The sequence below is a fragment of the Ischnura elegans genome, chromosome 10 (genome assembly GCF_921293095.1).
Source record: "Ischnura elegans chromosome 10, ioIscEleg1.1, whole genome shotgun sequence".
Lineage (NCBI taxonomy): Eukaryota > Metazoa > Arthropoda > Insecta > Odonata > Coenagrionidae > Ischnura > Ischnura elegans.
Genome location: NC_060255.1, coordinates 50,598,902 through 50,623,292, shown reverse-complemented (window position 1 = coordinate 50,623,292; position 24,391 = coordinate 50,598,902). Strand labels below are relative to the sequence as shown.

The 24,391-nt window shown below is 36.8% G+C and overlaps 2 protein-coding genes across 6 annotated transcripts in view; one reads left to right on the top strand and one right to left on the bottom strand.

The window, feature by feature from the left end:
• Positions 1-879: 879 nt before the first annotated feature.
• On the top strand, positions 880-11,272 carry LOC124167023 (major mite allergen Der p 23-like). The gene is made up of 6 exons (XM_046544789.1): positions 880-1,024; positions 5,132-5,161; positions 7,963-8,001; positions 8,117-8,139; positions 8,755-8,958; positions 11,100-11,272. The coding sequence occupies exons 1-5, from the start codon at positions 994-996 to the stop codon at positions 8,935-8,937; spliced, it is 306 nt and encodes a 101-aa protein (XP_046400745.1). The 5' UTR covers positions 880-993; the 3' UTR covers positions 8,938-8,958; positions 11,100-11,272.
• A 6,117-nt stretch (positions 11,273-17,389) lies between these two features.
• Positions 17,390-24,391, bottom strand: part of LOC124167299 (DENN domain-containing protein 1A-like) — a 40,752-nt gene continuing 33,750 nt past the window's right edge. For 3 of the 5 annotated variants that reach the window (XM_046545244.1, XM_046545247.1, XM_046545246.1), the window contains one exon: positions 17,390-20,916. In XM_046545244.1, coding sequence (XP_046401200.1) covers positions 20,419-20,916 — 498 coding nt within the window. In that variant the 3' untranslated portion in view covers positions 17,390-20,418. The remainder of the gene's footprint in view (positions 20,917-24,391) is intronic. The other 2 variants (XM_046545245.1, XM_046545248.1) reach the window with 1 other exon arrangement.

Below are 24,391 nucleotides of genomic sequence, written 5' to 3'. Positions count from 1 at the left end.
TGAGGGTATCCGTATTCGACATCCATCTAAACCTTCCTCTAGGTTGGTGGATGTAAATGCCCATCGGAATCCGATGAAAACAACCCTTTCAACTCTGGAATTTCTTCCACCTGAGTTTAAGTCGGTTTTTCATTGAGTTTAAGCTTTTGCTTATCATTATACTATCTCACTAACCTATACCAAGGAACTTGAAGAACTTCCGTCGCTCTTAGCACTTATGTGTGCAGGTAATTGTAGAAACCGATTACAGTTTTTAGAATTATTATTTAAATAGATACAAAGATATTTCGTCAAATTTAATTTCACCATTATGCGTAACCATAAATTGAGTTCTTCAGTAATAAGGTATACCCACTGATGACTGTTTGGAACGAAACTAAGGTTCTTGAGCGACGGTGGAAATTTAATTTAGATCGTATTTTATCGACTTATATCGACATATCAATTGATAGTTCATTCATTTTATCGATATAGATCGGAGCTTTTTTTTTTTAGAAATATTGAAGCGAAAACCTCCATCACGGCATCTTTTCTCAAAACTTCTGATAAAAACGTGACTGTGTGATTCATGCTTGTTTTACATAGTTCAACGCGAAAAAATTATGAGCCAACCAGAAAGGCTAAAAGATTATCGTCATTTCTGGTATTCTCTTGTGTCACCTTACAGTTCCAAGAAAAAATACGCATCTCCTATACTGATTTTGAGAGGTGAGAAATATCTGCCCAATCGTCATCGAACTTTAGAATTGAGCAAAAAATGAGTTTTATCTATCGTTTTCACGGTGACCACGAATTCCGACGTTGAATTATAGATTGGTGACGTCAAGCCAAAATCTCCTGGATTAGCTGTTTTAGCAACAGATAAAAGTGCGTGGATTTGTTTGTCTCTCAAGAAAAGGACCGAAGCAGGCTGTGCGAACCTCAGTCTTGAAGAGTGCTTGCGCCGATTACTTGATCCATCATTTTACAGGTTGATCCCTGCATACAAACGCCATGAAGTCCATATTTATATCCCTTTTTATTGGTAAGTTTACTCTCCATTTAACATTATTATTATCTTTTTAATTAATTTTTTAAATTAATTTTCTTCAAGAGTAAGGGTTCTCCCCTAAGTAACTCTTTACTGTTGTGTTAAGCTAAGAAATTTTATCGTGATGAGCAGGGGAGGATCCAGGATTTTATTCTGGGGCGGGCACACGAGTCTGACCGTAGAACGATCTTCTCATAGAGATATGAAGTGAAACACTTTGCACTTTCCACATAAAAATTTATTAAACTACAGTCGACATGTTTCGCTGCAGTGCAGCATTATCAAGACTACTTTTACTTTACAAGATTACTTTTTATGTGGAAAGTGCAAAGTGTTTCACTTCATATCTCATAATGGATCTCCACAAAGTATCTGCCTCATCCATCCAATTGATCTTCTCATACTTGAGATTGAAAACAAGATACAACAATTTCTGAACGAAATATTCTCTTTATTTTAATATGAAAGTTATTGAAATGACATTAAATGATTGAGGCTCCACAATACACAAAACATAACGAACGTAATGATAACTATGTAAAAAAATTCCATTTTTTAAACGTCTGGGGTGAGGGCACGTACCCCCGTGCCCCTTCCCTAAATCCGCCTATGATGATGAGGCAAGTTGAGATTATTATGGCCTTTTGCCGTTCGAAATATGTATTTGGATTAAAATTGAGTATTGTTAAACTATCTTTTATTTGTTTCGGGACGATACCGTTGGCAGAGATAACGATAAGTGCTATAAAAATCTTTTCTACACTCCATCTTCTTTTTATTTCTATTGCAAATTCTTCGTACTTGTTTATTTTTCCGGCAGTTGTCTTTGTTAGAAGTGCGTATGTATCCTTCAACTTTTAGTAACTGCGCAGCCACTTTGAGGCCTCTTGTTTATATGTCCCCATGTGGTGTTTCGTACATGCCCTGAGATTATCAGATAACGTGATGAATTTTAAACAAACGAAGCATTAGAATATCTGGCCCGTCAGCGGTAGAGACGCCTCCCTTTAATATCACTTGGGATCACTTGAGTCGAATCGCAAGCTGCAGTTAGTACTCAATAGAGAAGGATATGGTGGCTTTATACTTTGGCAACCATCAAAGACCTTTACGCATTTCGTTTTCCAACCTCACCTTCAAGGAAGTGAAAATCCTTGCCGTTACCGTTTGCTGAGCTAAACCTAAGCTTATTTGATCTAAGTAAAAGAGAGAAAACTACAGTGGTGAGATATCAATGTGTACATAGGTAGTATATCAATAGGGTAGTTTCCTTCATCAAAGAAAACGAAAGGCATTGATTGCGATTCATTACCCACCATTAGTGTATTCATAATATACAAATTATTTGCTTTTAGAAATCCCAGTTTAGACGAATGTTAGTGGACAATTTTAACCTCATTTGAAAAAGGCCAGATTGAAGCCTATGCGACGCCACTCCACGTGACGTCACAGGGGCCTAAATGCTATACAAGTATTCAGGAGTTTTACATCGTCTGAGATTACCAATGCATTCATGAGGCACAGAGCTCCGGGAAACATCCCTTAGTAATCACCTACAGTAGATTCCGTTTAATGGGTCCAGTGGTTACGTGGGACAGCCGTTTTATTGGGGCAGATCTTGAAGAACAGAACCCAATAGAGGAATATCTCAGAGTATTCTCCGCTTAATTGAGACAGCATGCCGCTTTATTGGGCCATGAGTCGGCGACATAGACTCTATACTCGCGACCAAATTAAATTTTTTTGTTTTCAGAATACTATTTTTTTTTCTCCTTTGATTTACTTTTATTTTTCACAAATGTTCCTATTCTTGCCCTATTTTGAAAGCTCTTGTTGTTATACTATCCGCAAGAGGGTAGGACTTTTCTTTAATAGGACTTACAATTAGTAAAAGACATTCATTCAGCGTCTCCCGAGGCTGTGAAAAATATTTTAACTATATTGTTATAATTATTAAAAATCATAATAAATTAACTAAACTCGCTGATTTATTAATCAAATTAATAGTTAAATAAACTTACGTTGCATTTTAAACATTCTTTAGTCTTCTTTCTATCATTTCAACGCTTGTTTATGCCCATATACAGGATAGTTCGCCTAATTGGGACAGCCGCTTAATTGGGGCAAAGTGCACAAGTCCCGATATGTCCCAATTAACCGGAATCTACTGTATTAAAATTGCCTATGGTCGGAGAGTTTCCTTCGTTTGATAGGGTATTAATAATCCTTGTTTAAGCCAAGCGCTACCTGCTAGCAGGATACTCTACGCTTCTGACATTCTCGGCTGCAAGCAGCCTGCATCTTAGCGGCGTTCATATCCTCGCACCCAGGTGGCCTCACACAGCAGCAGCCAGACGTCACTTGGGCTTTTCCCAGCATTCATACTTAGCCGTCGCGTTTTCGCGGGCTTGAAAATTTTCACTTTTCATTTAATCGCGAAAAATAGATATCGTCATTTAAAAATCTAATAGCGTGAAATACGTACTCCAGGAGTAATAATCTTTCGATTTAGGCAATAAAAAAATAGGAAACCACCCTATTTAATGTTACTTTTATGTTACCATAAAGGAATTATTTGTTGGTTATAATGTTCTAAACATTGCGTAGACGATAAAACAAAATGTATTAACTTATTATGATTTTCAATCCGGTCTACCCGCGAACTGTTATATCGTCTCGTGGCACCTTTCGCAAAAGCAATAGCCGATACCTACTTCGGCCCATGGCACGTACTTAGAGGTTTAATGGATCATGTGAGAGGGCATGCTCGCGGTTTGCACTGACATTCCGTTGTATGTTATATCAGTCGTACTTACTGGAATATAAACTAGCTTGGGGTATCCTCCCTAAAAATGTGCTAACCTAACCCTATACGCTGATTTTGATCGAAGGTAAAGAGAGACCTGTAGCATCTGTATTCTGAACATTTTATGATAATCAAAAGGGTCGAAAAAAGGTCCCACAATCCGTCTGTATTCCGCAAATTACCAGTTGCTAGTTGCTCCTAAAGGCCGTTTTACACGGTACACGGAATTGCGCTATCTGACGTACGTGCGAAGGCGAAATCAAAATTGCGTCGTGTAAAGCGGTGAATTGCAAGAACACATGCGAGAATGCGTGGATGTGAGACGGCAAAATAGCCCCTGTTCTAATTTCGTTCATGCATTCGCGCAATTCCACGCCATTTTAGAAATTAATGCAGCTCTAACCTGCGCAATTCCGTGCCCCGTGTAAAACGGCCTTAACGGGTGTGGGGGCTGTGTGTGGGATTTTCCTGCTAGGTGCATGACATACTGCGAATTTGTGATTTTATAGTATTGCTGTTCTACTGATTAAAACTTCACTGCATCACGAAAATGAAATTTAATGTTTGCTTTTCGTTTAGTCAGTCATATCCACCATAAGCCTCGAACAGCTAAAAACTTTATTTCACAACCCATAAGGATGCTTTTCGCCTATAGTTACCAAACATATATGAATGTTTATCTACTTAAGATCCGTGAGACGACCTATTCCCGTTGCAATGGCAGCATTATGCGACGTTTGGTCGCTCGCGTTCAGGTCAAGTTGGGTTGGGTGAATGTGTGCAATATGAACAGTTGCGGTTGAAGGCAACTTTGCGCACTGTGCGGAAAATGGGCCTTCTTATCTACAGAGCCAGGTATAATGTGCGGAGTACGGATGAGCCGAGTTACTCTAGCCTCCAAATCAGCTGAACCATAGATACTCACCACGGTTGAGGACGTTACGTTATCCGTAATGACCTCTTCCTGCGCCCGATTTGAACAGGTATACGAATGTCCTTGGGACGGAAATTATAATTCGCCCCGAAGAAAACAAATGGAAAGTCATTTTATAGCATATAAAATGAAATCCACCGAGTGCATATCTCAGGGTGATAACACTTTTTTATATGTATCAAACATTGAACATTTTCAAAGAATGAACTCTTTGATTGGCATGCATGATAAAGCAACCAGTGGAATTTTATTTTTAAAAGATAGTAATTTTTTGGGTTATGTTTAGAGTGTGGGAAGAGATGTAATAGTAAGTAAGTACTGAGTAAACAAGATGAAATAATTTTAAACTCTATATTTTCAGGCGCTGTAGTCCTTGCGGTTACCTGCCAAGGTAAGAGAACGTTTTGTTCGATCCTATTTTTTCTGAAAAAGTAGATGAAAGGATTGAACGAATTACAATATCGGCTCTAAGATATAAAATATTTTGTTAACATATGTATCGATGATAAATTTCCCTAAAAGAATGGTAGTTGAGAATATAGACATTAGTAATCCTTGCAAATGCGCGCCCGCCAATGTAGAAGCCAAAACTCCGCGTTTTTATCAAACGATATCGTTGGAAGGAAAAATATCGTAGAGTGATAACATTTTTCAATCCAATAGCAGTGACTCAATAGCGACACCTCGCTATCTGCACAGATTGGTGCCAAGAGCGACAACCTTGTGATGGCATAGGCCATAAAACGAAAGAAGTGGCAGTAGCGAAGGAGAAATATAAGTTCATCTCCTCTTCTTTGTGAAAAATTAAATCAATTTTCAGATCACTCTTGATCCCTAATAATTAATATAAATAAGTACTGAAAAAAGTAATCTGTAACTTTGTTCTTTGCCTCGACATAATCAGTGGTCCGCAAAGGGTTAATAGTTTGATGTAAAGGGCCAGAAAGAGAGGTAGACCGCGAAAGAGATTACTACTGGGCGCAGAAGGATATGGTATGGTATTTGGAGGAGGCGACCGACAGCTGAGGTCATTCGCGCCATTTGGTAAGGGTATGGAAGGAAGGGTGGAGAGAATCCCGGCGTCGGCATTAGCCTGCTCTTAACGAAAGGCGCCAAGGGGACCACGGCTTAACGTCCCATCCGACGGACGGAGTGTTGCGCTTGAAATGTCCTCCACACAACACTCAAGCAGGGATCGGGCAGTCTCTGAAAAATTCTCTGCCACTGCCGGGATTTGAACCCGAGCCCGCCGGGTGGGAAGCCAACACTAGCCACCGCACCAACCCGATCCCCCGGATGCAGAAGGATATTTGTCGGCTTTGAGGATCATTAGACGGAGAGAGAAAACAAAGATAACTGAATGGAGACATATGGGTTACCGACATGAGGCCCGGCGCAGAATCCCCGACGACAATACCCCCGCCGGCACAAGGCCCGACGACAAAACGCCCTGAGGACATAAGGCCCGGCGACAAAACCCCGTGAAGACATAAGGCCCGGCGGGAAAACCGCCACAAAATCGGCGACAAGATCGCCACGGGGATTTTGCCGCCGCGGGGATTTTGTCCAGGGCGTTTTGTCTCGCGCCTTTTGTCGCCAGGGATTTTAGGAGCGGACCTTTTGACTGCGACCCGAGACATATTGCGGAAGTTAAAATCCACGTCGTCCGGTAAATCTGTGGATGATGATGAAGTCAAGCATAGGCGGGTTCAGGAAGCTAACACGGAAGTTCGTGCCCTCTCCACAGACGCTTAAAAATAGACAAGATGTTTAAAACGGTTGTCATGACGTTCGTTTTATTTTGTGTATAACGGAGATTCAATCACTTAATGTAATGTTAATAACTTTTATATCAAAATTAAGGAGAACGTTTTTAACAGTAATTGTTGAATTTTTTATCTCAAATATGAGAAGACCTGTCAGATCCTTGTGCCCTCCCCAGAAAAAATCCTGGATCCGCCCATGAAGTCAAGGACAAAGTTTGCTAAATGAAATTTGGTCCGACTAATAAATTTCAAGAACATTTTTCTAGTCATATCACACTAGAAATGTTAACAGTTAAATAAAGGGAAATGAGTTCTACGACTAATAGTTAAAGAAAGGGCCTCCAATGGCCATAAAATTTGGCACCAATAGTCCAACCAAAGCCAAAATATCTTCCTGTGATAGTTTATGGCAGTATTACTTCCTCGTCAGGGACTACCACAGCTGCATTCACAGCAACCGAATGGGAACCTTTGCAAATCTGCTGAGAATGTCAATTTATTACCACAATAACACTCACAAGCACTCAAACCTTTCACTCATACATGCAGTAGGGTACACATTTTTAAACTATTAATGTATAGAAGCAATACAGCTCATTTCGCTGTTCATATTTGATCATCACTGGTCAACAATCCTAAGATTGATTTGACGCAGCTCTCCGATCATTTCTTCAATTAACTAATGTTTTCACGCCTAGTTTGTCTTCTCTTTCACACCCTTCTTCACCCATCCATCTAATTGATACGGCTATAAGTCACAGAATTATTGTGAGATTCACTCCGACTTTCTTACGTTCTCAAAGTAGTCGTAAATGTCCATTTATCAGGTGGTTTTAAAATGTCTTTCATAGCCTTGTACCTCTTCTAGTATCCACTCACATATAATAATGACAGTGATAAGGACAGGATGATAGGCATTTAAATTACAGAAAACAGTTAAGGATATTTACATCACAAACTACCGGAGTAGACATTCTATTTCCACAAGGAAAACGATTTAAAACACATCATAAGTTGAAAAAGGCTATAAAACTTGACACAACAGCGTATGTAATATTGCCTTTTAAGAGAACAAATATCAGCAGTTCCCCCAAAATATTAAAATCGTGTGGTAGCAAGAGGCGGTTATTGGGTATACTTTTTTAGTCAACGACAAGAATAATCCATAAATCATTTAAAGCTACGATTGAATACTACAAATCAAGCGAAATTCAATTTAAAAACTTTTGAAAAACTGGCTGAATGTTTCTTCATGAAATGTTAATTGATCCATTGTCTTTTTGTTTCCCGGCGCAGTAATCAATACGAGGTAACTTGTGAGAGAAACAACAATAGTAATATGATATTTTCCGTAAATCATAAGGAAACCCTCAATTTTCATAATTATTCATCGATACCTCCAGTAACCAATTATATTTTATTTTAGGTGCCGTTGTCAGAGATGGTGATGCAACCACGTCTAAGCGTAAGTGTTTACTTGTTACTATATAATATACGCACAATAAAAATGAATTTGATGAATGATTTTTATTACGAATATCGTTCCTGCATTAATCTCAAAAAATAATTTTTTTCCTCAGCGACGGCGTCACCCTGGTATCGTGTAAGTCAAGTTATTATTTATAGTGAAGTTTCATAATGAGTGAAGTATCAAATGACTTTATGATACTCTTCATGAATTATTTGAAATTTTGGATAGTGCGTCATGCAGACGGTAGATTTTTATGGCATTATCGACAGAGAATCAATTTTGCACCATTCAAAAGATAGGCATTATTAGGCTGTCAGTTATTTCTAATATAATTTTCACCTGTATGCTGTAGTGGAAACCTTAGTTTTTTATTCAGCTTTACCTCTATTTTCTACCTTAAAATATTTTTTAATTTTAATTTTTTGCCTTAAATATTTTTACCTATTAAAATACAATGATGATAACATTGAATATCCCGTAATTTTTGTCCTATATAGCTTATTTACTGCAACCTTATTAATTTCATTGAATTATGGCTCGGATGGCTACCGAATCATCTCGATCGTGCGCTAAGCGACTTTTGTTTACACATTGAATTTAGGCAAAATAATCAGCCAAAACAGCATCTTCTAGATTTCAATTGTATTAAATAAAAAAGGTCAATTATTTCGGTTGCATTTCTTATTTATGATCCGTAAAAGGGTTCCAAAAAAAGAAAATTTCTAATTCTTTTTCTGAAACTTCCAGTGCCCAAACAACGCACCTGGATTTTACCCCAATCCATATGACTGCCACAAGTACTTCCTGTGCGATGGAGCTAATGCATGGGCTTTCGAGTGCCCCGGACATCTTTTCTTCAACCCTAACACACAAGGATGTGACTTCCCAGGCAATGTGGACTGCAATCCTATCGTCACTTCCGCACCATGAGTTTTTTTTATCTATCAGAAGGCAAGTTTGGTCATCTTCGTCTTTTGGAAAAAGTATACGTAAATTTTTCATGTAAAGGGTGAAGAAAAATAGTTTCACGAAATTTTAGCCCTGGTTAGCTGATTCCAGTAAGAACCAAAATTGCTGATTATTTTGGCCGAAAACCAGGGGTGGTTGGACCCATAGATCTTTCATACAGTAGATGGCGCTTTCCACTAGCCCCTTGCGGCTGGAGCGCGTAGCCAACATAGCCTTTTCGCTCTCGGAGTCACGTGATTCGGGTCAGATTAATGGCGGCGTACAAAAAAGATCTATGGTTGGGCGAGGTTGGTTTGTCAGCAATCGTCAAGGGCCCCGAGCTCAGGGGGCTCCTACAACGCTCGCGCCTATCGTGAAGCGTATATGAAAGTGATGAAAGGTATAATAAATATGAATCAAATTATTTGAACCAAAGTTTTTTCCAATAACACAATTCTACGTTTTCATTAGTTTCTTTACACTGTATGCATGCCTATTGTAAAAAGACTATATGAAAATAGATAAAATAAAGGTTTCAGATGATAAAAGAGAACCTGATGATTTTTTTAAACATTTATTCGAAAAGATTATTTTAGAGTTTTTTTTTAACTTTAGTGCACTTTCAAGGTACTAATTCGCTGTATAATAGTTCATAGAACCGTAATAGATTATGAAATTTTATGAACTGTGAAATTGTCACTTTTCATAGTATTTTTTCTTACGAAATTGATAGTTTTTATTAACTTTTATCTGGTTTTTAATTGCCAAAATAGCGTCAAAATCTGTCCCTGCGAAGGGACCCAATCACCGTCCCAGCCGAAAACGCGCCATTTTTAAACTACGTAAACCTTGAGCCAAGCACTCCGATTGGCCGCGACTTTTCCCTGTTGCCGGATGCTATGGACAACCCATGACTTCGGATGCTTTGCCTACCGGAGATCGCGAAGTATCCAAGGCACCCGGCAACAGGGCAAACTCGCGGCCAATCGGAGCGCTTGCCTCAAAGTTTCGGTAGTTTAAAAATGTTGCATTTTCGACCTAAACATCACAGGTAATTATGGTCCCTACTGACATCAGCAATTTCCAGCAATCTTTGGATTTTACTTATTTATAGTAAAATATTCCGAAATCGTTGGTAAAACATATAATCGTTTCGCTAGTAGCGGGCTCTGGTCGCTTTCATAGCGGCGAGGGTATACCCCGTCCCGCCCTTCCATCCCTATCCCTACCCCGGAGGCGTCGTTGGGTATCGCGGCGGCGCCTCCATCCTTTTTCCTTCCCTTCCGATCTCCTCCCCAGAAGCGCGGGCGTATCAGTTGTGTTGGGCCCCGGCACCGGTACGTTGTAACCGTCTAAGGACCCCTTGGGTTCTCATTCCCTATCAGCAGCAATCTAGTTAAAATTTCGTGACACTATTTTTCCCCACCCTGAATATGATTTATTTTTGTCTACTTTCTTTGTCCTTTATTTCTTTGCTTCGTGTGGACTTACGCATGATTGGTGGACACTCAGAGCAGTCTCTTAAGCGTATATATTTTGAAAATGTGTCCTCTTCCTATGGCACCGAAGAGATAATAGTCACGCAATTTTTTATGCAACTCACCCCATGTCAAAAATCAATGAGGTGGCTCACAGATTGTTCAAATGTAGAATAAAAAGAAACATTTTGATCCCGGCCTGTTATTTAACAATTGAAAGGCCATTCTCAGGTGCAATATTTAAATTAATTTTTCGTTCAAAATACCAAATTTTGCGAATTCTTCACACAGAAATGATCATATATATTTGAAATATGAGCTCCTTGAAGTGCAACATTTCAACTTTTTTATAGTTATAGATAAGATATAATTCATAAAAATAGTTTAAAATAGTAGCAATGAGTAGGAATAAAATACCACGACAATGCGGTCCACACCATTCAGGTGTTAATCGCCTCAAATAATTATCTTCACCCTGATGTCTTCAAAATCTCTCTTATTTCTTTTTCATCTCTCTCTCATACTGTATTTTTAACTTAAGAATATATTTAAGTACTGACAAATTTAATCTTAAATTAAAAGTACTTCCTGTGTGATGGACCTACTGCTTGCACACCTTCTAAAACTAGGGCCATATTGGTTTAATGGCGTATTTTAATGTTTCAGATCTGCCGGTCGCCTCTTGGGCTGCTTTCCAACAATTCCAAAGGAACATCTCACCTGAATGCTGCGTGTAACATGTATCAATATGCTACGTTTAAGAACCTATAAAATGGAAAAGCATTTGATTGTATTTGCTCCACTTGGCGCTTCACCAATAAAGTTTTAATTCAATTCAACCTCCTTTTCAAAAACAATTATTATATCTTAACATACCTTTGAAAACCGGATGCTTAACAATTATAAATTGAACCTCTAGTACAGAAAATCAAATTGTTATTGGCGTAATGTATGTATTCAAAATACTCATAATAACTCTCTTACCAGTTGTACAATAATTACATGAGCCATATCGAGAAATTAATTAACTAGGGTATTTGTGTATTCTGCAAGAAATTTATTGAAATTTAGAAGTTACTTTTTTACTTTTCGCGGAAATGATTTGAAGCAATAGTAATTTAATATGAGATAATAAAATTAAATTGTTGAAAAAAGAGAGAAACTTGTCATTAGCGGCCAGCGACAATCTTACAAGAAGTACATGCAGTTGTAACATTAATTTTACTGATTACTTTTAAAAATCAATAATTTGCACTCGTAATTGATTGCTTTTCTTACGAAGTAATTATAATTCAGCCCAATTACTTTCTCTCAGTACTTTTCCCAACGCTGAAGATGAACGAGTAGAAGACGTCTACCAAGATATAACGGAAATTATCATACTGGTAAGAGGTGAAGGAAATCCTATTATTTTAGGTGACAAGAATGTCATTAAGGTCAAGGCAGATTAGTAATCGGAAAATATGAATTAGGGAACAGGAATGAAAGAGGAGACAGGCTACTTGAATTCAACTCTGAACACAGGCTAGTGGTCTCCGACACATCCAAAAATCCCATTCGAAGAAGATACACGTGGAAAATGAAGGAGACCTTGGGAGATTCCAAATCGACTACATTCCAATGAATCAAAGATTCAGGAATCATCATGATGGACTGTAAAAGCTATTCTGGAAAAATACAAATGGTTACGTTTCCTAAAAATCCATTTATGATTTGCCCCTAAATTTAATTTTTTTAACGGTGTGTCTAGATTATAAAATAAAAGTTTGGGCTAACTCAGAGATGGAGTGTTTGAGAAAAGTTGATTGACAATTTTTTAAACATGAAAATAAAATAAAAGGGCATTTTAATTATTTTCACTCATTCAATGTCTTACGAAAAGTCTCAGCTTTAAATAAGCTCCAATTTATGGCTCTCCGACAATTTAATGGTGAAGTGGATGGAATAGGGTAGTTTCCTTCATCAAAGAAAACGAAAGGCATTGATTGCGATTCGTCACCCACCATTAGTGTATTCATAATATACAAATTATTTACTTTTCGAAATCCCAGTTTAGACAAATGTTAATGGTCAATTTTAACCTCATTTGAAAAAGGCCAGATTGAAGCCCATGCGATGCCACTCCACGTGTCGTCACAGAGACCAAGATTCTATACGAGTAGTCAGGAGTTTTACATCGCCTGTGAGATTACCAATGCATGCATGTGGCACAGAGCTCAGGGAAGCATTTCTTAATAATCGCCTATTAAAATTGCCTAAGGTCGGAAAGTTTCCTTCATTTGTTAGGATATAATAATATTTATTTAAGCCAAGGGCTAACTGCTAGCAGGGTACTCTGCTACCTGTTAGCAGCCTGCATCGTAGCGGCGCTCATAGCCTCGCACCAAGATGACCTCACACGGCGGGAGCTGGAACCAGAATGACGTCCCACGGGCTTTTCCCAGCATTCACTCTTAGCCGTCGCGTTTTCGCGCGCTTGAAAATTTTCACTTTTCAGTTAATCGCGAAAAATAGATATCGTCACTAAAAATCTAAAAGCGTGAAATACGTACTCCGGGAGTAATAATCTTTCGATTTAAGCTATTTTAAAAAATAGGAAACCATCCTATTATATGATTCAAAGCTCGTTTTTTTTCTCAGAAGTGTCTCGGAGTATTTTTCTTTGGGGTGGATACTGACTTGACTTATAGTATTCTACCGATTAAGGTAAGTTTCCATGGAGTACTAAAGAAGTGATCTGGGAGCCTCCCTTTCCTTCCAGCACTGCCTTCTTTAATTCACTGTAAGGCCTACTCTCCTCAATCTATCTATGACCATACAAAAATTTGCATCGAAATCCGAGACCCAAAGGTACAAACGGTTGTTGCATTGAGATGGAATGGCCCATACTGATACTGCTACCAATATTTTCAAAGATAAAGTATACCGTATAAGATTCGTGGGAGGAAATATTAAAGAAAGAAATAAATACTACAAGCGCGGTTAGGTAACTTGTTCCGAAAGGTTTTCATACCGGAAAAGGTGGAGCTTCCAAATAGCTCGTGCAATTAATTGGCCGGTTATTTTCTCGTCCGTCCGGCCCGTCTCCGTCAGAATACCAAACCGCGCTGTAATCAGGTGCAGAACCTCCTGTGATTACCTACCCTTCCCAGGGGTCTGAAGAAGTCTGGCCAGGTCGTCTGGTCGGCAATCGCAGAGGGCCCCGAGCTTAGGGACCCCCACAACGTTCGTGTCCATCGTGGAGCATATATGAAAGGTTTAATATAAGGACTCAGATTACTTGAAACAAAATTTTTTTGCAATTATAAAATTCTAAGTTACCATTAATTTGTTTATTTGCAAAATACTCAGTGTGAAAAGGTGATGTAAAAATAAATACAATGAAGGAGTCAAAAGTATAATGAAGAGAACCCTATGTTTTTTAAAGGGGTAATTCGAAAAGCTCATTATTGTTTTTTTTTTTACTTTTATCATTGATTTTTTGTGAACTATGAAATTCTCACTTTTTACTGACGAAAATGCTACTTTTATTAACTTGTATCTAGTTTTTAAGTGCTAGAATAGCGTCAAATTCTATTTCCGGACTTTCGATTACCTAAAATTTTCCGGGTGAGGGCCCCATCATGAGCTCAGGCCGCCCCTGACCTTTCCGTTTCAAATAGGAGCCTTAGGACAGTAAGCCTGTCGTCTCAACTATCGAGGATAATAACAACGATCGTCTACAATTGAAATGAGAACACAAGAGTTACTGGATGAGGTCAAATCGAATCTTATAGAAAAGCCCAGGGCACATATGGCGCCGGACAAAAGTTAATTTTTTTTTAACAACGAAGAGAGAAATAAATTATGGGAGAGTTCAATCATATGCACGAATCAATAGGCAATAACTTTACTTAGTAAAATTGCTTCAAAAAGTACTTGGGCTTGGAAAGTACCTAATAAAAATGAATTAAATAACGAGATTCCTCACTGTTTTGCCGATCGCGCAAATATACCAAAGCACTGAACACTGGGCGCATTTCCTACACCCACTATGGACTACAAAGGAAATAGAACCTTAGTCGGATCCGCGGGGATACACTCTAGGAGACAGGCTTATGAGTCAGAGACTTTATCGCGGGCACCCAGGAGGAAGGAGGACGAAGCGAAAGAAAAAAAATGTTGGAGTCGCCGCCGCGATAAGGAGCCCGCCGATGTCTCCGGCAGTTGAGACAGGACCGGAAAGTAAAGGATGAAAAAATCCCGACGCAGTCATTAAGGCAATGCAGGTGAACTATGGGTGAAGGTGGTGGCAGTAAGCAGGCAGCAATACATTTTTTTTTAATGCAATTTATTGCCACAAAATGAACTTAAGACAAACCAAAAACCCTGCCAAAAAGACGACCACGGCACACGGAACAAAGGAGAAGGGGTGAAGGGAATAATTTGGAAAGTGGAAAAGAAAGGGCTCCCAAGCTTACGTTGTTTGGCGAATCTGGCGGCGAGGCAGCCCCGGAGCGGCGTTGAGGTGAGAGGGCACAACATGCCACAACGGACGAATCCCAAAAAAACTCGGGCTACGCCCCGCAGTGAGGTCGTACTTCCACTGCTTACAATGGGCCGTTCTCGATGTAATAGAAGCTTCCCACGGATCGGAGCCCCAGTAGACGGCTCACAGGCTATCCTTTTCGAATATCTATGCGACTGACCCAGTCGTTCAAGTTCTGCTGCTTTGGCAGCTAAGTGGCCAGCAATGGACAAACCAAGAAGGAAATATTTCTTCCTTGAAGCTTTCGCGGGTCATTAAAGCTATTCAGTAGCGCAGGAATTTCGTTCGGGGGGGGGGGGGTCCAAAACCAGGGGGAAATTTTTTGAAAAACAGAGTACTAAGTAATGGATTTTTAACTAATTTTAACACTTTTCATAATCGAAAAAACTTCATTTGTTAAAGAAATATTTTGTAAATTCCTGATTTTTCAATATTCTGTTTCCTTTAATGAAGGAAAATAATTGCTTGTATATTGCAGGGGGGGTCCGGGGCCCCTGGACCCACCCCCAGGCTACGCCACTGCAGCTATTTATCATGTTTTTCGGGAAAATGATAACTTAAGGAAAAACAATTTTCATTCCCTCCGAAAAAATTTACCAGCAAAGGCCACGAAATGTCAGGCAACAAATCCAAAAAGTGTATGGGGCACACTCGAAATACATCATCAACAAGAAGGAAATGGCCGGTGGCATTCCCCAAGCGAAGATGGCTTTCCTCAAAATGAGGATTCTCCTAACAGTTAAGAATATAAATGTGGAAGTAAAGAACCAATTCATCAAGACTTACAATTGGAGCATGCTTTTTTCTGGGAGTGAGGCATGGACGATGACAGCAGCAGAGAAATCGAGGTTGGACGCTTTTGAAATGAAGAAGTTCTAAGATGAGTAGGACAGAAGAGAAATCTCTTGAAAAGCTTTGGTAGAAGATGGAACAGTTTAATTGCTCGTATCATGAGACATTATGGTCAAAAGAAAATTATCACTATTATTATTAAGGAGTTGGGGTGGGAAGAAAGGCAGAGGTAGGTAAATAGCATGATGTAACAAGGGTTCCTGGGGTGCTAAAAAAGATTCGATTCAATTGCCATTCTTGATAAAGGAACAAACACTAGCGCTGTTGATATCAGCTGACACTATGAACTGCAATTGGTTCTTGGGTTAAATAGAGATAGAAGAAGGTACGAGTTGCACACAATATTAGCCATGACTATCTTATACCAAGTTATCAGAATTTTTACTATTAAGCAGATATCATTCCAAAGAAAACTATAAATTGGCATTCTCCTTTCAACTTATAACTTAAATTCGATGCGATGCCCTTTGGCCCACCCGAGAGATGATGATGATGATGAAAAATTTCTCTAATCTCCTCTCTTTCTGCCTTTTTCCTCCTGGACGTCCACTCAAGAGTTTGAAAAAAGATAGGAAGTCATGACACAATGCCTCAGCACAGAGAAGTGGAGTGCAGGTATGCTGATGGGCAGAGGTGCAAATCTGAATTGACCTCACATTCCCTTACACCCGTCTCCATTCTGCTATCCTATGCAGAGCTCACAGTGTTCTCTGGCTTGCCAGTAGGTGATGCCTCTACACTGGGTGGTGAGTGTTGTTCACTCTTTGCAGCACTATGCTTTCAAGCTTAGCTTACCCTACCTTAACAAGAGGAATTATAGAAAAATGTCGGTCAATATACATTTTTCGAGCATAATATTTTAAATTACAATGTAAAGCTTGACTTTTCAACAATTCAAATTTGAACCAAAAAAGTCTCTTTTGAAAAAATGCGATTTGTACAAAAATAAGTTCATTATTCATTCGGAAAACACGGAAAATGCACATTTGAGTGTTTGACAAAAACTCAAAAAATCTACTCATAATACAAGATTAAATTTCTATCAGTAAACATTTTAAAATGCACGCATATTAAAGTTTTGGGATCACCGCTTGTAACCATTCGGATCCACTTAAGTATTTAAGAAAAATCATCTGATTGAGATAATTTCTTTATAATCGACGTGTCTTTCCAATTTTACCGGCCTTTGGCAAAATTCTTCTGGATCGAAACTCGAACATCATGGTTCGATCTTGATTTCCTCAATCTTCGACTATTAAAACTTGATTTTTAATTTTAATCGAAATAGATTTTTCCATGACTAAACAAGAGCTGCTGAGTATGACCTGAACCCTTAATGAAAGCTAACCAAAATGAAAGCTTAAGTTTTTCAGAGATATCCGGAGCAAAAACACATATGCAAGTATATCACGAATAGGGTAAATATAGGTTGACTATTTTTAGAACAATGTGACTCCTAAGTGGGCTCATGTCAAGAAAGAATTAAAATGTTTGAGTTCTCAAATACAGAATACACATTTCTCTGATTTTTCAAGGTTACCTGTTACACTTGCAAATAATAATGAATGCATATTCATACGATTGCAATATTTTTATTATACAATAGAGTATTCTGAATTTGTCATACATTTGAGCATTTAATTTCAAAAATTTCTCTAACAAACAATAAAGGATTAAAATGAAATCCAAAATTTGTCTTCATTGCACTTTTCAGTATTTTTAATGGTTTCCCATTTTAACAGAGACTTAAGAAACTTCATTTAATTTTACTCATCATAATTATAAACCATTGCATTTGAATTATAGCCACAACAGACAGGCCATTGGAAGATAAAGCACAATGAGGGATTCAACTTTCAATCCATACATTGAATCATGGACAAAATATGAAACTAATTTTTTTCTGTGGGCAATACCACAAAAAAAGAAGTGTTCCGAACAGGAAATAAAATTTAATTGCTGATGGGACATAATAATAACCAAGTAACCAAATATTTCTATACAAAACACATTTAGTGGCACATCATGCCAAAAGACAAACTTGTGTAGTAAGAATTTATGTTGGAAGATATTTTTAAATAATTTACAATTTTTTAAATATTACTGGAAGACAAGTCCGTTTACAAGTGCAAAACTTTTTGAATTGCACAAAATAAAATACTCAAGATTGCCTGTTTAAGTTACACATTCACACTAATTTACAATCTCTACATCTTCAACCTTGTGCCTATATTCATTAATTTTAATGAATCTATTCATAAAATTCATTATACAAAAATTCTTATAACAACTTGATTGAGGCTGGACAAAGCATTTGATTTGAGACATTATTTCAGTCATAATTCAAAAGATCAGAGGCATGATATGAATTTGCAAAATAATTATTGCCATCAATGCACATTATGCCCTGTTCTTGAAACAACTATGCATAGGAATATGATTGTAACAAAGAACTCGAGAGAAACGTGTGGCACCGTAGTGCATATTAACTATAGAAACATATTCTTAGGAATGATGATATAAATTTTAAATATTACAAAAAGGAACTGCTACAAAACTGAAAAAAAAAAATGATCCAATCGTAAGTGGTTCTGTTTTGATGAGGAAGCACCCTACAGATCATAGTTACAGAAACAATAAATATCCCCATTATATATAAATGAATAACCAAGGACATAAGCATTAATAATGATAGTGATGAGACCTTATTTATCATGAATTAATGTGTATTAGGTAACTTAACCCTAATTGGAATAGAATGTCTTGGATTAGAGGTGAAAAAACTGCCCCAACACTTCAGATTTGAGAAGAGAGTTTATGACCCAGTTACCATTCATCAATTCTTGGTTTTTCTCCCTTTAAATAAATTGCTGATTAGAACAATTTCCTAAAAATTTGGTTCCTAAAATTCACAACAATTTTAATTAAAAGTCTACATCATGCAAACAACTTGTACCAAAAGAAAACATAAAATACACCAAGGAACAAATTAAATTTGTTCAAAGGGATTCGAAACATTCTTAACTCTTATGCAGCTAAGTGATAACAAACCGAAAGATACCACCTTTTCATAAGCTGCTAAAAAATGGAAAATTATAACTCTTGAAGATGACACACATGCAAGCTTTTCAGTCTGCTATTGGATGAATTAAGGAAGATCCTATGAACTCCAAATAATTCCATTTTTGTTATATCTACAGCTACATCACAGCATGTTGCAATTTCACTGTAACAAATTTGAGGTAAAATGTAAAGGAACATGTAACAGAAATAAATTTTTCAATGATAATTTAACAAACTAAAAAAACGAGCTTCTAAATGAACGATTCAAAATTGCGTAAAAATCTATTAGCAATCATACATTGCAATACCCATCACTACACTTGCGCTTATCCATTGCCCATCTCAAGATAAATAATAGAGGTCAAGTACTTTACAAACTGACCACATTTCTAAAAGCGAATCCAACTTTATATTCTACAAATCTTACAACACCAGCTTTAACTCAACATGTGTACAAACATACCTTGCAGATTACAACTATTTTGTGCTTTAACATCACTGGTGCAAATTATGTAATGAGACTAACTATACCAATTTTACCATCCTGATATACATCCATAGAGCCATTAACCATTTACAATATGATAATAGAAGAAGGTATACCTGAGACATTTTAGTATAACAATTTGCAAATCTCCTTCCCCCATGGAAACCTCTAGCTATTTACATTTGGTAATGCAAAAAACAATAAAAAATATAACCTTCATTGCTGTATTTTCCTTAGGATTTAGTGCAAAAGCAGTACATTGATGGCTGACATTAGGCCTACAAATATTTGTATTATAAAATTAATTCCAATTTCTGAAAACTGTATTCCTCAAAATGCCATTTAATGTTTACAGAAAATATATCATCAGGCAGGGGAATTGGTGATTATACCTTCATTTCTTTGTCAATAGAGTTTCATCATGATTGCAGAATTTATGCCAAAATGAAACATTACTGCAGGCAGTTTATAGCTAAGATTCAAGTTTAACATTGAAACTTTTTTTTACCAAACAATTGACGTAGGCTTCCACTCTTTCAAATGAGAACAATTCTTTTTTGTACAAAACTCAGTTGGCCCTTATGCTGATAGTGCATTCACTAAATTTTGTAAAAAAAACTACGCAAATAAAACATCTATGGTAGACTAATTTCATCATAGAATTTTTAAATAAATAACAACGATAAAAGATTGTGATATCTGTTCCAAAAGGAACAAAATTAATTAAATATTAACATTCATGGACATTCAAAAGTGAAGTCCTTGATTGCATTTACAATATTGAGAAGATTGTATTTACAATAGCAATGTAAAATTATGCTAAGAATGCTCATGCTGCAAACATTTAAAGTTTATAGGCTTATAAAAAGAATAATTATATAGCTAGAATAAAGTACACAAGCGGAATAGAAGAGAAGAAAGCAGCAATATCACAATTTGATCACAATCTCATACACTATTTATTATACAGTTTAACCTTATGGAACTTCTGTTATGTGTTTTGCATTTTGTACAATGAGGATAATACAAGATAACCTTTCCAAGTAATGAAAAACTCATTCAAATGTAGTCCACTCCTTCTTGGGATCTTTCTTGGAGGAAGGCTCATCAAACCTCACCAAATCTTCAAAGGGGTCGGTAATTTTCCCACCCTGATCAGCCGAACTTACTTCTTGTGTGCCCTGAAATCCATTCGCCATACTCATCGAGTTGAAATCTATGCCATACTCCCTTAGGAGATCAGAGTCTCGACCGTCTAGATCCTGAGAGTGCCGATAAGACGCAGAATAAAGGAAACTATTCTGCGGGGCCAAGCTGCTGTTCTGGGATCGAGGCTCAAAGTATGGGTATATGGGATTATTCACAGTCTTATTTGGCGAACCGGGTGCATTAGCACCATTCGGAGAGCTTGGGTAACCGTTGCCGAAGAAGGACGGCCCAGCACTCGGCTGTTGCGTAGGAGCACTTGCAGTTGAGCTTTTGGCTTTAAGGGGATCAAAGTCATCTTCGCTTGGAGTGGAATTTAATCGAATCAAGTCTTTGCTCTCTTCCTGCTAAGCAAAGAGATTGAGAGAAGAAAGAATGTTCAAAAGAGATCATTACAAAATATCAACTAACATCTAAAGCTAAGCAACATCTTATGCCCATGCATGCAAAGGAAGTCAGGGTAAAATAGAGATTTATACAAATTATCATATTCATTGTTGTATAAAATGCTATTATTTTGGTTGCTTACACATATTTTTTTTTTAATTTACACTCAATTCAATGAAAATGACAATTTTCAAAGCACCAATTTTATGAGATCCTGTAGGAGCAGAAACTAAATAAGATTAAAAAATACTGTTAACTTAAACAATATTCAGTAATCGGTAGAAGAAGGTTAGCTATGGAATAATGCTGAATATGAGTAAGCATATATGAAAAAAACTAAAATATGGATTACTTTCCCTTCCACCGCCATTTGATGGTAGATTTTACATAAGCAGTACATACAAAATAGGAGGTTCATTTTATAGACTATCATTAATGCTCTTGCATATTTCAGAACTACTCCACAGATAACCTCTATCTAAGGAGTGGTTTGGACTCTTTGACTTCAATAGACATCTCAAAATACACAGTCAACTACAAGCTTTGTCTTTTAGGTCAAGTTCCTGAAAAAAGTCAATAATTAAAAAAGTTTAAGAAAGAACTACAAACATACATAGTTCAGGTTTTCTTTACGTAAGCTAAAGTTTTGATAATTTTCTCAATGCATTTGCGGTTGTCTTTTATAAATATCTTAACTGCATTTACTGCCATTTTCACATGTAAGGCAATTCTCTATTCTCTCCTAATCCTATTTCTCTATGACTTTCATAGGCTTTAAAGATTTTCTCTAACCAGTTTCTCAGTATCCCATGAATTACTCATCTTCTTTTTAAGTAAATTCAGATTTAATGGAGACCTAGAAGTCTTTCCTTGGATAAATGGTAGGTGCACTTACTTTTAAAAAAAACTACACTTCACCTCTTCAAAATAATTTTGAAACCCATAAATTATCTATAATATTTTTATGAGACCAATCTTCTTTAAAATACACAAATAAAACGATTCATTACAATTTGATGACTGCTACTAATAGAGGATATTTAGAATATTTTAGGCATATTCTTAAGCCATGATAAATGCGTGCAATAAATGCATTTGATATGATTTTGCGTGAGAATACGTATTAATGAAATCTAAAACTTTTTTGTTTGAAGAGATTCTTTCAGGACTGTCATTCAAACGACAATCTGTTTCAAGTAATTTTTCAGTTATCCTCGAAATGACGACAACAAAATTTCTGTTTATTTATTTTTTCGGCATACTTTCTCATGCATTTCAAACATCAATCACAGATTTTAATCCGAGGACAAACTTGATCATGCTGCAGTTATCACCAAAAATTGAGTGAGATGGTAACCAATAAATAAGACCAATCAGAATGAAGCATATGAAAGACAAGAAGGACATATTTCTAAAAAAACAAAATCAAACAAGTGCCTAGCTTTAGTTCCCGCAGTTCCACTGAGCTTATGATAGGTTCATAAAGGCTTACTAAAATTTCCATTAACTAAAAAGAGTTAATCGGATACCATTCCACTATGTTATTCCAAAAGAATACATTGGATGCAGCAAGGGTATACCCAGGACCATAATTAAGGGGGGGGGGGCAAACCATGTTGTAGTGGGGGGCAAGTCATGGGATTTATGAGATTATTTCCTTGAAAAAAATTGTTTTATTTTAGTTACATATCTTACACTAATATATATCATTTTTCGTGGGTTTAAAGAAAATTTGTTGAATACTTTCGTTTCAATTCAGCACTGATTTTGATTAAAGACTTTTGCGATGTTTGTTTCTGAGGGGGGCAGCTGCCCCCCTCTGCCCCTTTCTGGGTACGCCCATGGGATGCAGGCATAGTAATTACATTGAAAAAGGGAGATGGATTATTTTTAAATTTGTATCAACAGATACGAACACGTACCGCATGCAATAGAGAATGAAATTCCATTAGAAAATGTAGATGTGCTTATAAAAGAGACATAGTAAGTCCTGATACATCCACTTGAAAAAGCTGGTATATGCAAATAAGCTATTGTTACACTTCAGACTAATGACAAAATGAGTTGAAATCTCAAGAGTTAGGCTTGACACCATTAAAAACTGATAAAATTTTTTTGGGAAGTTATATGTACTTCAAATTAGTACTTTTGTTAGAAGAAAAACTATTCGACCAAATTCTAATTGGCAAAATTGCATAGTAAGCAACTTTAAGAGACACCAGTTTTGGTTGTTGATGCACTGAGCTGATTTGCAGACAGCAGCCAAGGGACAAATTAAGGCATCGTAAAATAAACCCAAAATAAATTTAAAATCCTAGGGGCAGTCATTACAAGTTCTTAAACATTTGTGATATAATTTTTCATTAATACAAACAAAAGACATACAGTTAGCAAAAGATAAACAACCCTTGATAGGCAGCGATGCAGTTGAAAGGGGACATTGGCAACACTTTCAGTTCACATTTGTAAAACTATTAAGATAATATGGCTGCCAAAATTTTCTCTTTCCTTGAGAAGCATAGCATAAGGCATTAGTTTGAAGTCTATAAATATTCTGAAAGGAGAAATATAAATAATTTCTACATATATTTAATTCCTTAGCACAATGATTTTCATTACTTTTTGATTAAATCAATATTATCAAGAGCCGGATAAGTTCGAAGGCAATTCATTTTTTTTGTGACTAAATTCATGATGCTGCACTTCACACTAAAGAATGATCAACGTAAATTCAATTGGCTTTTCTTTTCACTTCTTCCCTTCATTTTACATGCTGATACTCTAATGGGTAGGTAACATTCAAATAGATTATGAAGTCATGAAACCTAAAAATGTGATTGTAAGAAAGTGACCCCCCCTACATCCAATGGATTTGAGGATTCATAGTGATTTAAGGTGGTTTAAATGAAAAATAAGCACAGCCAAAGTCCAAATTAAAACAAAAACCACCTAGACTAGAAATATTTCCAAATACAATTTAATAACACCAACATACCCAATTTCTTTTGCCCAATGAATGATGATTGTTACATGTCTTGAAATAACTGTTAACTACAATTCGAATCACTTGTATTTAAAGTGATGCTATGAGGTAATTAATCCAACCATTAGGTACTATGAAATACACAGGAAATTTTTTATACATTTACTTAATTTCATCAGCAATTAACCTTCACAATAACATTTTTTAATCTGTCTTTGTATGAATAAAGGCATAATTTTTTGTCCTTAAATATGGAAGCTACACTGCGAACACTGATTTTTCAGAATATTCACAATATATTGACATCAGAGTCTAACAAATGTAATTAAATCTATAATAAGTGCATACCCAATATCAATATATACAGGAATGAAAGAATGGCAGCTAACTTTGCCTTGCCAGGACTGCAATACTTTCTATTTTCTCTGACTAAGCTAGGGACCATGGACACA

Coding starts and splice junctions, on each gene's coding strand:
- LOC124167023 (XM_046544789.1), top strand. CDS start 994: ATGAAGTCCATATTTATATCCCTTTTTATTG. Junction 8,002..8,116: donor TGATGCAACCACGTCTAAGC/GTAAGTGTTTAC, acceptor TTTTTTCCTCAG/CGACGGCGTCACCCTGGTAT. Junction 8,140..8,754: donor CGGCGTCACCCTGGTATCGT/GTAAGTCAAGTT, acceptor TGAAACTTCCAG/TGCCCAAACAACGCACCTGG.